This window comes from Syngnathoides biaculeatus, chromosome 10, assembly GCF_019802595.1.
Source record: "Syngnathoides biaculeatus isolate LvHL_M chromosome 10, ASM1980259v1, whole genome shotgun sequence".
Lineage (NCBI taxonomy): Eukaryota > Metazoa > Chordata > Actinopteri > Syngnathiformes > Syngnathidae > Syngnathoides > Syngnathoides biaculeatus.
This window is the reverse complement of record NC_084649.1, coordinates 1,254,703-1,268,228: the sequence shown is the minus strand read 5'-3', so window position 1 is coordinate 1,268,228 and position 13,526 is coordinate 1,254,703. Positions and strand designations below refer to the sequence as shown.

General features: G+C 41.3%; 1 protein-coding gene across 1 annotated transcript; it reads left to right on the top strand.

The window, feature by feature from the left end:
- On the top strand, positions 1-10,229 carry bin2b (bridging integrator 2b). The gene is made up of 12 exons (XM_061833129.1): positions 1-246; positions 1,119-1,199; positions 3,791-3,845; positions 4,244-4,338; positions 4,754-4,849; positions 5,010-5,117; positions 5,185-5,270; positions 7,644-7,719; positions 7,810-7,892; positions 7,971-8,613; positions 9,547-9,636; positions 9,811-10,229. Exons 1-12 carry the CDS (start codon positions 154-156, stop codon positions 9,925-9,927), a joined length of 1,623 nt encoding a protein of 540 aa, XP_061689113.1. The 5' UTR covers positions 1-153; the 3' UTR covers positions 9,928-10,229.
- Positions 10,230-13,526: the final 3,297 nt, after the last annotated feature.

The window sequence follows — 13,526 nt, the reverse complement described above, 5'->3', positions numbered from 1 at the left end:
TATCTGTGTGCGTGCGCGCACGCGTGCGCAAGCACGCGGGAATCGCGTAATTTGCTCTTTGTTGCTCCACCTCCATCGCCTAAAGGCAGACGTCTTTCAAGAGGAAGCAGACGAGAGGCGGTTGCATACCGTTGCAAAGACAACCACAGGACAATGGCCGAGAATAAGATGGGTCCGAACTTGCAGGCCGGTGCCGGATTCCTCGCGAAAAGGGTCCAGAAGTCATTGAATCGCGCACAAGAGAAGGTGAGCCGCGTGACTGCTCCATAAATGTCAGTTCAGTACTTGTGTTGACGGGACGCATCCAGGAGAACGTTAACTCCACTCTTTAAGAAGAAGAAGAAAGCGAGACGTAGCAACTGTAATACTTGCACTTGAGTCCGGAATGTGCTATGTGGTCTTTTTTATGCTGTAGCCTGTGGGACCACGAACGACGTGTCCTGTTAATTCTAATGACGAAACTCCACAAAGTTGACCATTTAGCATGTCTGTAGCTGACCCCTGTCAGAACATCACAGCTGTGTTACAAAACACCAGCAACCACTTCCTGATTATGAACTTCCGCTGTTTTCAACTCGATAACGCTTGAATTTGAGGTTGATTCGTTTCATAGAACGAAGTAGAAGAAAACACTTTTACAGTTCTGGTGGATTAATGTGTCGCTGCTCTGAGCAGACCTAATGCTATTGTGATGTCAGATGCTTTGTTTCAGGTTGAAATGTGAAAGCCATGGGAAGTGTGGGGAAATAAAGACCTGGTTGTTAAGGACATTTAGTTGAGATGATGCAATAATGTGTTAGGGTATTGTGTTTTCTCAGTTCATGATCAAAGTCATAGTAAAGTGACAGATCAACTCTTCAAATATTATGTGATATTAGACATTAAAAGCTCTACATATTGATTGTTTTGTATCTGTGAAAAGACTATTCAAGGTCACAGTCAGAATCAATAGTGACTTTAAACAAAATTGGTTCTGCTTGGCTGTCGGCAGAAAACACAACAGAGTCTTTTAAAATACAGTCAAGTGGCACATTTTACAATTGGGTGATTATAAGTGTAAAGTAGCTATCTGGTTTAAAAAAAAAATCTGCTAAAATCAAAATATTCCGATCACACAGGTCCTTCAAAAACTGGGAAAAACCATGGAGACCAAGGATGAACATTTTGAGGTTTGCTCGCAGAACCTCAGCAAACAACAGGTACATGCAGTACACCTACATGATTTGAGTGTAGTGTAATGATACTTACTGTGAAACTTTAAAGACAATTGTCTGGGTTTTTTCAACTTTTTAAAGCAATAGGTTACACCCCATACCAGTGTTTTATCTACTGTATGTTCTTTCTCTCCTGAATGCACATTTACAAGTCATTATTTCTAACAACAAAGTAACTTTAAATGTATACATTTTTATTCATTTGGATACTCTGATGACAAAGTTAGTGTGAAGGGAATCAAGTTCCTTAAAGTCTAGTGCATTTTGGAGTCAGTACTTTCTATTTCACAACGGGAAGGATGTTAAACTATTTTCAATTCACAGTAAGTGCTCAATTTTTGTTTACAACATTTAAAGAAGTGACATTTTGACTTTTTAAAAGATGTCTAGATATTATTATGTTGTAAACATGCAAATTTGAAGTTTAGAAGGTGCAAGTAATTGAACATTATGGAACACGTAGAGTGGGTTTCAAAGCCTCTTTTTACAACACTGCTTACCGGTAAGGTGTTTGATCATCGTCCTTTGGTCCAGCACAAGTCATGTTTGATATCATGGCTAATTTTAACCTCCATTTAAACGTGGTTACACCACAACCAGGACACCGACTGAAGTATTTAACATCAGTATTTTTCTCATTTAATATATGGTGCTATAAGATGCCAATAACATGAAATCTTCACGAGATGTTAGGAACAAATAAACCATGCATACAAATTAGATCAGAAATTAGGTGTGGAATAATGTGAAAATCCTGTGTGCTTTCATTTAAAAGAATGCTTCCATTTCTTTTTACATGCTATTTGTGTTGCGGTTCAGTCAATATATTGAAATATCTATATTACAAATCCACTCCCCAAGCAGTCACCTTATCGTGGTGGAGGCGTTTGTGTGTCCAGATGATCCTTGGAGCTAAGTTGTCTGGGGCTTCACCCCCCTGCTAAATTCCCCCATGACAAACAGATTCTAGGTGAGGGAACGGACAAAGCATGGCCAAAAGACCCCTATGTTTGAATACAGAAATTGATCCAGATTTCTCTTGCTTGGAGCCACCCTCTGGAGCCAGGCCTTGTGGTGGGGCTTGAAGACAAGCCACTGCTGGCCGGGTCTTCACCCGTGGGGCTCGGCAGGGCACAGCCTGAAAAGGTAACATTGGTCCCCCTTCCCTTGGGTGCACCACCTGTGAGAGTGGTCATAGAGGTCTGCTGCATTGTAATCTGGGCAGGAGCCGAAGGCGCATACCTTGGCGATCCGATCCCCGGCTACCAAAACTAGCTCTAGGAAGACGGAATGTCACCACTCTGGCAGAGAAGGAGCCTGAGCTGGTGCGTTAGGTCAAGACATTCCGACTAGATATAGTCAGACTCAGCTCTACGCACTGCTTGGGCTCTGGCAACTGTTCAGAATACCCACCCTTGTTTGGAGTCCTTAGATGAAGTGCTGGAGAGTGCTCCCTCTGGGGACTCCCATCATTCTGCTAGGGGACTTCAATGCCCATGTGGGGAATGACAGTGAGACCTGGAAGGGCATGATTGGGAAGAACCCCCCCCTCCCCCGACAGAACCGGCGGGGTGTTCGATTCCTGGACTTCTGTGCCCATGTTCAGGCATAAGGGTGTCCACATGTGCACTTGGCAGTTCGATGATCGACTTTGTGGTCGTGTCATCGGACTTGGGGCCACATTTCTTGAACATTCGGGTGTGAAGAGAAGGACCCCCAAATACGTTGGTGGACACCAACAGTGAGGGATTCTGTCAAGCTGAAGGAGGAGTCCTATCTGCCATTTCTGGCCTGTGAGACTCCCGAAGCAGGTGATGGGTACTGGCTGGCCAATTGGAATACAGCTTTGTTGATCACTGAGTCAAAAACCTGAGCGTGGGAAGAGTTCAGTGAGCCCATGGAGAATGACTTCAAGACAGCTTTAAAGAAATTCTGGTCCACCGTCCTGCGTCTCAAGAGGGGGAAGCAGTGCACTGTCAACACTGTACAGTGAGGATGGGGAGTTGTGAGTCAGTGGGGAGAATACTTCGAAGAAGACCTCAATTCCACCAACACGCCTTCCCATGAGGAAGCAGAGTCTGAGTTCTCTGAGGTGGGCTCTTCTATATCTTGCGTGGACATTGGGGACAGAGCCTCTGGATTGGTATAGTATGGTGGTGGGGCCCCTTTTTAGAAGGGGGACCGGAGGGTGTGTTCTAACTACAAGGGGATCACACTCCTCGACCTCCCTGGTAAGGACAATTCATGGATGCTGGAGCAGAGGGTCCGTCAGAAAGTCAAATCTCAGATTCAGGAGGAGCAATGTGGTTTTCGTCCTAGTTGTGGAATAGTGGACCAGCTCTACACCCTTGGCAGGATCCTCGAGAGTGCATGAGAGTTCGTCCAAACGTGTTTTGTCGCCTTGGAGAAGGCGTTCGAATGTGTCCCTTGGGGAGTCCTGTGCAGAGGACCAGAAGTTTTGTAATGCAGTATGTTCTCCCTAAAATAAACAAAACAAAATGCACATCTTAAGGAAGTGGTAACTAATGCACATATCCCCAAAGTCATTGAGGTTTTTTTTTTTTTTTTTCACACAGATTGATGGAAGTAGGCTACTTAAAGACGTAAGGGCCTACTATGGTGCAGTGAAAGGCAAGTTTTTTTTTAACACTTAAATATTTGCAGACAATTCTATCAACAACTATCACATTCAATTGAATGGGGGTTATTGAGTAAATGGGAAGTGAAGTTGTACTATTCTTGGAGCTTGCAATATACTTGGCATTGATGTCTGTGTTGCTCTTGAGAAAAAACACTCAGCATTTATCATGCTTAAGAAATCATTGCATGTCTAGTGTTGCCAGCTATTTTTATTTACGTTGCATTCAACAAGCAAGTCTTGTTATGACCTTATTGGTGTGGGTGTAACAGTGTTGCCTCAAAGGTTGACAACAATACTACATGTAGCACCAAGTGCTGCTAATGCAAAAAGTTGACTTTTGGAGAGCGATTTAATATTAATTCCGTCCCTATAATTCTCATTTCCACAGCTGTGCACGAGACATCGAAGCGGCTTTCTCAGACGTTGCGAGATGTCTACGAATCTGACTGGGATGAAGTGGAGGAACTTGCCATCATTATAGAAGTATTTTTGTTATCTATTTCTTTTACTATCTGTAGGCAAGCCAAAAATAATTGAGATTCAGAAATGTTGGCTTCATAAATTGCTTTGCCTTCAATATGTCAGCAAGTTGTTGCAATTAGAGATCTAGCCAACAATATATTTTGATATTTATGGGTTTTACCATCACATTTGTATCATTTGTATGAATACTTTCAGCTGTTCTGTCCTTTTGTGCAAGTTATGCAGCCATGAAACTTATACATCATTGAATATTTACACTTCCCTATCTTGGAACTCATTTAGGAGTATCCTTATTCATCTCTGACCAACATTTTTTTTCCCTCTGAAATAATTATTGTATAAACCAGTTTATAATGGTTTGTAGTAGCACTTTCAGTATAATGAAAATGAATTCCATAATTAATCCATGTTTTAGAGTGAAGATTTACTGTGGAATGACTTTGAGGAGAAAATAAATGATCAGATTGTGCGCACCATGGAAAACTATACGAGCCAGTTTCCAGAAGTCAAGGTATCTCAATTTTTTTTTTTTTGTCTGTGCCAGGAAAACTGCCTTCACATACAAAATTACTTAATGTAATGTGCCTTGAGAGATGGAGAAGTGGACTGGAGCACAAGTGTCTGATATCAGTTAGTCCAACTGAGTGTTTACCTGAGCATATGTGTTTCAGGAAAGAGTTGCTAAACGTGGTAGAAAGCTGGTGGACTATGATTCATCACGTCACCACCTAGAAGCGCTGCAGTGTGCCAAGAAAAAGGATGATGCTAAAATTGCTAAGGTAGTGTATTTCAGACACATTTTGATCACAGTAGCTTATTTACTATAGAAACTGTCCTGTTTTATAGGCTGAGGAGGAGTTCAACAAAGCCCAGAATGTTTTTGAAGAGATAAATCATGAACTGAGGGAGGAGTTGCCTGTTCTCTATGAGAGGTATTCACCAGCCAAGTTTCATGGTCTCTGAACATGAAATGGATAAGACAAATGGTTTTTGTGCTTTTTTTTTTTTTGCTTTTTTTTTCCTACACAGGCAAGCCTTCTACTGTCTGTCAAAAAAATACAAGACAAAGATGGCCTTTCATCGAAATCTTTTACACAAAAATGAAACTTTTACTTCAATGTCTCCCTGTAAATGTCCAGTACTGAGATAAAAGGCCAGCACGAGCTTTGCTGTTTTGGTCACCTTTTTCACAGCAGTCATTTCAGTTTAGAAAAAAACGTAAATGGCCAGTAAGATGGAGTTAGCAGCTTACAAAAACAAAAAATCTTTGCAGAAAAGTTGTGCATCTGAATAATTCAGTCCTGAGAATCATAGACAGCTGATAGTATTTATTAACTTTCATATTGGGGGGATGGTGCTATTAAAATGCAGTAGTTATTACCAATCTATTCTTGTCCACTTTTCCTCCTGTGATTGGCAGTATTACCACCAGTCCATTCAATCTAAATCAATTCTGTGAATATTGGCCTACCGTGCCCTGAGAAAGTATTCGGCCCCCTTGTACTTTTCAACCTTCTGCTGCGTTTCAGGCTTCAAACATAAAGATATGAAATCATTTTTCTTTTGTTAAGCATCAACAAGTGGGACACAATCGTGGAGTGGAACGATATTTATTGGATATTTTAAACTTTTTTAACAAATAAAAACCTAAAAAGTGGGTCGTGCAATATTATTCGGCCCCCTTGCATTAATACTTTGTAGCGCCACCTTTTGCTACAATTATAGCTGCAAGTCACTTGGGGTATGTCTCTATCAGTTTTGCACATCGAGAGACTGAAATTCTTGCCCATTCTTCCTCGCAAAACAGCTCGAGCTCAATGAGGTTGGATGGAGAGCCCTTGTGAACAGCAGTCTTCAGCTCTCCCCACAGATTCCCGATTGCATTCAGGTCTGGACTTTGAATTGGCCATTCTAACACCTGGATACGGTTATTTGTGAACCATTCTATTGTAGATTTGGCTTTATGTTTTGGATCATTCTCCTGTTGGAAGATAAATCTCAGTCCCAGTCTCAGGTCTTTTGCAGACTCCAACAGGTTCTCTTCCAGGATGGTCCTGTATTTGGCTCCATTCATCCTCCCATCAATTTTAACCATCTTCCCTGTCCCTGCTGAAGAAAAGCAAGCCCAAACCATGAGGCTGTCACCATCATGTTTGACAGTGGGGATGGTGTGTTCAGGGTGATGAGCTGTGTTGCTTATACGCCAAACATATCGTTTTGCTTTGTGGCCAAAAACTTCGATTTTGGTTTCATCTGACCAGAGCACCTTCTTCCACATGTTTGGTGTGTCTCCCAGGTGGCTTGTAGCAATTTAAACCAGACTTTTTATGGATATCTTTGAGAAATGTCTTTCTTGTTGCCACACTTCCATAAAGGTCAGATTTGTGCAGTATATAACTGATTGTTGTCCTATGGACAGACTCTCCTGCCTCAGCTGTAGATCCCTGCAGTTCATCCAGAGTGATCATGGACCTCTTGGCTGCGTCTCTGATCCGTCTTCTCCTTGTTTGAGGTGTAGGTTTAGAGGGACGGCCTGGTCTTGGTAGATTTTGCAGTGGTCTGATACTCCTTCCATTTCAATATGATTGCTTGCACAGTGCTCCTTGAGATGTTTAAAGCTTGGGAAATCTTTTTGTATCCAAATCCGTCTTAAAACTTCTCCACAACAGTATCTCGGACCTGCCTGGTGTGTTCCTTGGTCTTCATGATGCTCTCTGCACTTTAAGCAGAACCGTGAGACTATCACAGAGCAGGTGCATTTATATAGAGACTTGATTACACACAGGTGGATTATATTTATCATCATTAGTCAACATTGGATCATTCAGAGATCCTCACTGAACTTCAGGAGTGAGTTTGCTGCACTGAAAGGAAAGGGGCCAAATAATATTGCACGCCCCACTTTTCAGGTTTTTTTTGTGGAAAAAAAAAGTATAAAATAGCCAACAAATTTTGTTCCACTTCACGATTGTGTCCCACTTGTTGATTCTTGACAAAAAAAAAAAAAAAATTATATCTTTATATTTGAAGCCTGAAAAGTTCAAGGGGGCCAAATACTTTAAGGCACTGTACTTTATGGAAACACTTTTTTTAAGTATCTCATAGATATCCTAAAGCATCAGGGAACTCTTTTTATGTTGTAAAATGTAGAATGTCTCTTAATTACTTTGTCTTGAATTGGGAAAGTGCTTATATGATACTGCCTTTTATCCACCACCCCAGAAAAAATTATACAGATGAAGTGTTCAGTGTATTTTGTAACTGTCATGAGGATTAGCTGACTGATGTATTTTGTTTGTTTGTAGCCGGATTGGTTGCTATGTGACAGTGTTTCAAAACCTTTCAAATCTGAGAGATGTTTTCTATAAAGAAATGAGCGTGGTAAGATCAGACATCCCCCCCCTCACTCTTATTCTGAAGCAATTAAACTAACATTTATTGATGGGGAAAATCTGTATTCTTCATATGCAGCTTAACAGGGATTTGTACAATGTGATGAAGAAACTAGAAAATCAACACTCTGGAAAAGATTTCATCATTAAGGGTCTGAGCAGGTGATATATTTATAATGTATAAAAAAAAGAAATCTATACCCCAAGTCCCCAAAATAATTGTTCTTTATCTTTTCACAGCACTACAGGAAAGTCAAAGAAGAGAATGTCCTTGGTCATCTCAAATCCAATCCCATGCAACACAGCTTTCCCGGCTGATCATGTCTCTGTCCATTCCTCAACCCAAAATGGGAAAAATGCTTCACCCTCTTCTCCTGCTCCACAAAATCCCAGAAAGTCAGGTGAAATCACTATAGTAGAGGATAGTGGCATCCATACCAAAACTGGGCTCTCTTCAGATTCTGACCTTAGCTCCTGTGGTACCAATACACCTAGAAGGCAGTCTGTGTGTGTCAGTGAACTCGGCGACAGGAGCACAAGTGAAAGTGTCGATGAGGTGGAAGCCGAAATATCAACAAATCATTCTGATGACTCTAGCATCCCTAAATCTGAGGTTGCAAGTCAAGAAACATCTGGCCCTTCTGATTGCGCAGGAGATGCATCACACATTTCTGACCAGGAGGACAATGAAAGTGAAGCGCCAGCAGAGGAAGCCAAGATCAAAATTGCACCAGTTCCTGCACCTCGTGTATCGTTCCGCTCTGAGAAATGTCCTCTTCTTCCCACTAAGGAAGAAGAGGTAGAAGAAGCCTCTGACATCAAGGAGAGAGCTTGCTCAGGAGATGATTGTGATAGCCACTTTCCACCTGGCTTTCTCTACAAGGTAGACAAACATAACATCTGGTGTTTAATGTACTACTCACCTCCACAGTATGTTGTCAAGATGCACTGTATTGCCAAAAGTATTCACTCACCTGATTTGACTCACGGATGTAAGTGGCATCCCATTCCCAATGCATCTGGTTGAATATGACGTTGGTACTCTTTAGCTATAAAAGGTTCAACTCTACTTTGAAGGCTGTCCACAAGGTTCAGGAGTGTTGTTATTGGAATTTTTGACCTGTCTTCCAGAATAAGATTTGTGAGGTCACACATTGATGTTGTATGAGAAGGCCTGGCTCTCACAAGCTCCCCAAGTCATACCAAAGGTGTTCTATCATGTTGGTGTCAGGACATTGTGAAGGCCAGTCATGTTCATCCACACCAGACTCTGTCACACATGACTTTATGGGCCTTCCTTTGTGCAGCCATGCCAAACTGTTGTCATAAAGTTGGGAGCAATGAATTGCGCAAAAGATCTTGACACGCTGAATCCTTCAGAGTTTCTTTCACTCGAACTAAGGAGTATTTTGGATAATTTCGTCCAGCCAACTTTGGAGGAACAGTTTGATTTTCAATATGACTCCACAAAGCAAGCGCCATAAAGATGTGGATGACAGAGTTTGAAGTAGATGACTTTGACTTTACTGGCTGGTCTGCAGAGTCCTGACCTCAACCTGAGAGAATACCTTTGAGATTAATTGGAGTGGAGAGTGGGGTTAGAGGGCGATTTGTATTTAACCAAAGAGATGAATAAGAAAACACTGGTTAAATAACTCGAGATGAATAAGAAAAAACTGGCTAAATGACTATTGTAAATGTTTTTTTTTTTCAGTTAGATTTTTGACATGTAGTAATTGCCAGATTTTATCAACTGTTGTTTTGGTGTGGCGACAGCAGTCTTGATTGTTGACTGGTCTAACATGTTTAACACCAGGGGGTGGCACTAAAGAGCCATGCAGCATCTGATGGTGGGCAACTCCAATTTGAAGAAGGGGATATAATCCTGGTTTTTGCTGACACCCAGGTCGGTTTCTAGGTTGTTTTAAAATATTTTCACATTTAAGAAGCAAATATATTGCATACAGTTTTATGGTATTTAGGTTTGTTTAATAATTACATTGCCCATGCTGCCCAAATCCAAATAGATGCCCAGAGTCCCAAACATGATGAAAAGTGTCTTGTCTTTATGTTTGTATAGCAACAGGAAGGTCTGTTGAAGGGGGTCAGGGAGGAGAACTGGCAACTGCACAGAGATCTAGAAAATCATGCTGGAACTTTCTCAGAAGACTTCATTGGTCCTCTCCAGGCAGAGTGAGGGAGAATTCACTCTTTCCTCCCATGAGGAATTGCTGACTCACACATGTTCCAGTTCATATCCAAATGGTCCAAATTGTTATGGGTGTGGAAGCTGCACAAACAAATCTCCAAATACTTTGCCGATACTCAGATGTTTTGATGTTGCAACTTTTGTAACAAAATGAACTGAGCGGTTCAACTCAATTTTATGGGCATTTGGATAACTAAAGCTGACCTAATAGTATTTTCTGTGTTTGTATTTTTACTACTAAAGCTTTTTTTATGCAGTTTATATATGTCAATAAAGTTGAATAATAAAGATTTTGAGTTTGACAGTCTAATATGTAATGCTGGTTTGTGGATGCCTATTTGCAAACATACATGACCTGAATAATCAAATGCGATCCAATAGAAGGTCTGCAATAAAAATTGTCTTTACATCAATTAACCAATAAAATGCAAATCAACACCTTGACAAAAATCTGCCTTTACAAAGATGACTGGTCAGAGTAACAGGTCAAATGGTTTACTGTAGTTAGTAGTGGTCTGACTACAACATGTTACAGTATGGCTGTTATAAAAACAAATCTACAATCAAAAGAATTACTACATTCCAAATAGTGTCAGTCCAAATACCACTTATTTTAAATACACCTCTTTATGGATTTTATTGTGCGATGTGTCAGGTTTTTTTTCTGTGAGCTATGAAGTTGTCGTGGTTATGTCATTGTTCAGTACTATATTATTTTTACATATGCTTAACCAGAATGTTCATCACAGGAATGAAAGGTTGGAGTGAATAGAAACAAATTCTGAATAGAGAAAAAAAAAAAAGGACTTTGTCTTCATTATGCTGATGATCTATACAGGCCAATTTTTCAGACTAACTCATTCATCCATTCATTTTCTGAGCCACTTGTCTTTACAAGTGTCGCAGGAGTACTGGAGCCTATCCCAGCTAACTTCGGGCAGGAGGCGGTGTACACCTTGAACTGGTTGCCTGCCAATTGTAGGGCACATAGAAACAAACAAGCGTTCGCACTCACAATCACACCTAAGGGCAATTTAGAGTCCAATGTATGTTTTGAAATGTGCGAGTAAACTGAAGTGCCTGACGAAAACCCACGCAGGCACGATGAGAACATGCATACTCCACACAGGCGGGGCCAGAATTTGAAGTGTGAGGCAAATGCTCTAACCACCACTTTAATTCATTCAAGAAGTTAAACGGATCCACTAGTGTCTTAGCAAGTGGGCCAGCAGTAGTTCATATGTTAGAAAACAAATCGAATGCTGGAGTTCACCTGGAAGAGTTTTTGGAAGACAGCAAAATATTCTTTTTTTCATTAATCTCACCAGGAGTTGTCCATGTCCTGAAGAAGCGAAGTAGTTCCAGACCATAGCCCTCCCAACATGCATCTTTGACTGCTGACATGTTGATTTTATGCCAACTCCATCAGGCTGCACAGCTTCCAAAAAGTTAAACTTGAAACTTTTGGGTATCATTAAGAGATTGTCTCTGTGTTTGTTCTCAACAATGGTTTATACATTGGGACTGTCCCACAGATGTGATTTTTATCCAGTGTCTTTCTCCAAAAAGTTCTATTTCAGGGAATTCTTGGTTTCACAACTCTAGTAATTACCAGGCTAGTGAAATTAAATCCTCCTTTATAGAAAGTGAAAGTAACAGCTAAGCCATGTTAATTGTCGAAAAGTGCTGACTAAATTATGTGAATACACTCACCAACAGGTAAACAAGTTGGATAATGTTTAAATACATCTATGAAACAAATGTCAGAAAACAATCTGGTCTTAACAACAGTTACAGCACAAATGTAGTGTTGCTATGTTGTGGTTTATTTGGACCAACACAGCTGGGATTTTGACCTTGGAGTCTTGTTACTGTAATAGTGCAACACACTTTTTTATATCATGACAGTATTGATGTAATTGAAAAAGAAACATGATCTGTCATTTGTAAAGGTTTTGGTTTCGTTTCTCTTAACTTGATAACAGTCTATGCAATTAGTACTGTTCGGTGTTAGTCATAATTTGAGAAGAATGGTAACAGCACTGATTTAGTGTCAATAACCAGTGTTGAATTGTGGTTTTGGTATTTTTTGGACCTGAATGTTTTGTGGCCTGGCCATTTTTGCCGTTTTGTGCCTCTGGCAGATTTTGAGTATTAGACATGTCAACAGTCATATTCTCTGCCTTTTACATTTCAATAATGCATTTGAGACTTCACAGTGCAGGCAATCACTTTGTTTGAGAAAATTATTTTATTTATTCAAACAAATCTCGACAAATTGTGAGTCTTCCTCCCACAAACACAACCCCAGTCAACACCGTTCATCCATTTTCTGAACTGTTTATCCTCACAAGGGTTGCAGGAGTGTTGGAGCCAATCCCAGCTGTCAATGTGCAGGAGGCACGGTACACCCTGAACTGGTTGCCAGAAAATCGCAGGGCACATGTAGACAGACAACAGACACATGCACAATCATACCTAGGGGCAATTTAGAGTCTCTAATTAATGCATGTTTTTGGGATGTGGGAGGAAACCGGACTGGCCGGAGAAAACCCATGCCGGAATGGTGAGAACATACAAACTCCACTCATGGGGGTCTGGGATTTGAACCCCGATCCCCAGAACTGTGAGGTCAATGCTCTAATCAATTGCTCCACTGTGCTGCCCCCAGCCAACACCTCGTATCCAAAATTCACCCAAGTCTCCATCCAACCATTTGTCAAACCAGTTATCCTAACATCGGTTTTGGGTGCGTGTGCCTATTGCAGTCGTCTTCAGGGGAGAGGTGGTACACACTGAACTGGTCACCAGCAAATCACAGGGCACATGTAAACAAACAAGCTTTTGCACTTGCATCTAAGAATGAACACCCAAACTCCAGCAGCAACATTCAACATCAATGTGTGGCCTCACCTCAAGGCTGGATTTGAAACCACAATCCCATCACTGGGAGGTAGATGAGCTGACCAGTTTTCCACCTTGCTGCCTCACCTAAGTCTCCAACCATCTATACGTCCATTTTCTTAGCCGTTTATCCTCACGAGGGTCGCAGGAGTGCTGGAGCCTATCCCAGCTGTCAAAGGGCAGGAGGCGCTGTACACCCTGAACTGGTTGCCAGGCAATTGCAGGGCACATAGAGACAAACAGCCACACTCACAATCACACCTAGGGGCAATTTAGTGTCCAATTAATGTTGCATGTTTTTGGGACGTGGGAGGAAACCGGAGTGCCGGAGAAAACTCACACAGGCACGGGGAGAACATGCAAATTCCACACAGGTGAGTCTGGGATTGAACCGGGACCTCAGAACTGTGAGGCCAATGCTTTCCACCTGATTCACCGTGCTGCCCATCGAAGTCTCATTTTGGAAAATGCATTCATTTTATCAATGTGATTTTTGGACTGTGTAAGCACTTTTGGCTGTTCTTCTGGCTCTTTGTACCTGAGAAAAGATTTGGCAGTAATTTTGCCAAACCCAAATATTTTCACAAACCACTCTCAATTGTTGCCATTTGTAGCTGCCTTTGGGGGATATAAAATGTTGTCACTTGATCTAGGAGTCCAGTCAGGGATCCTGACAGGCACTG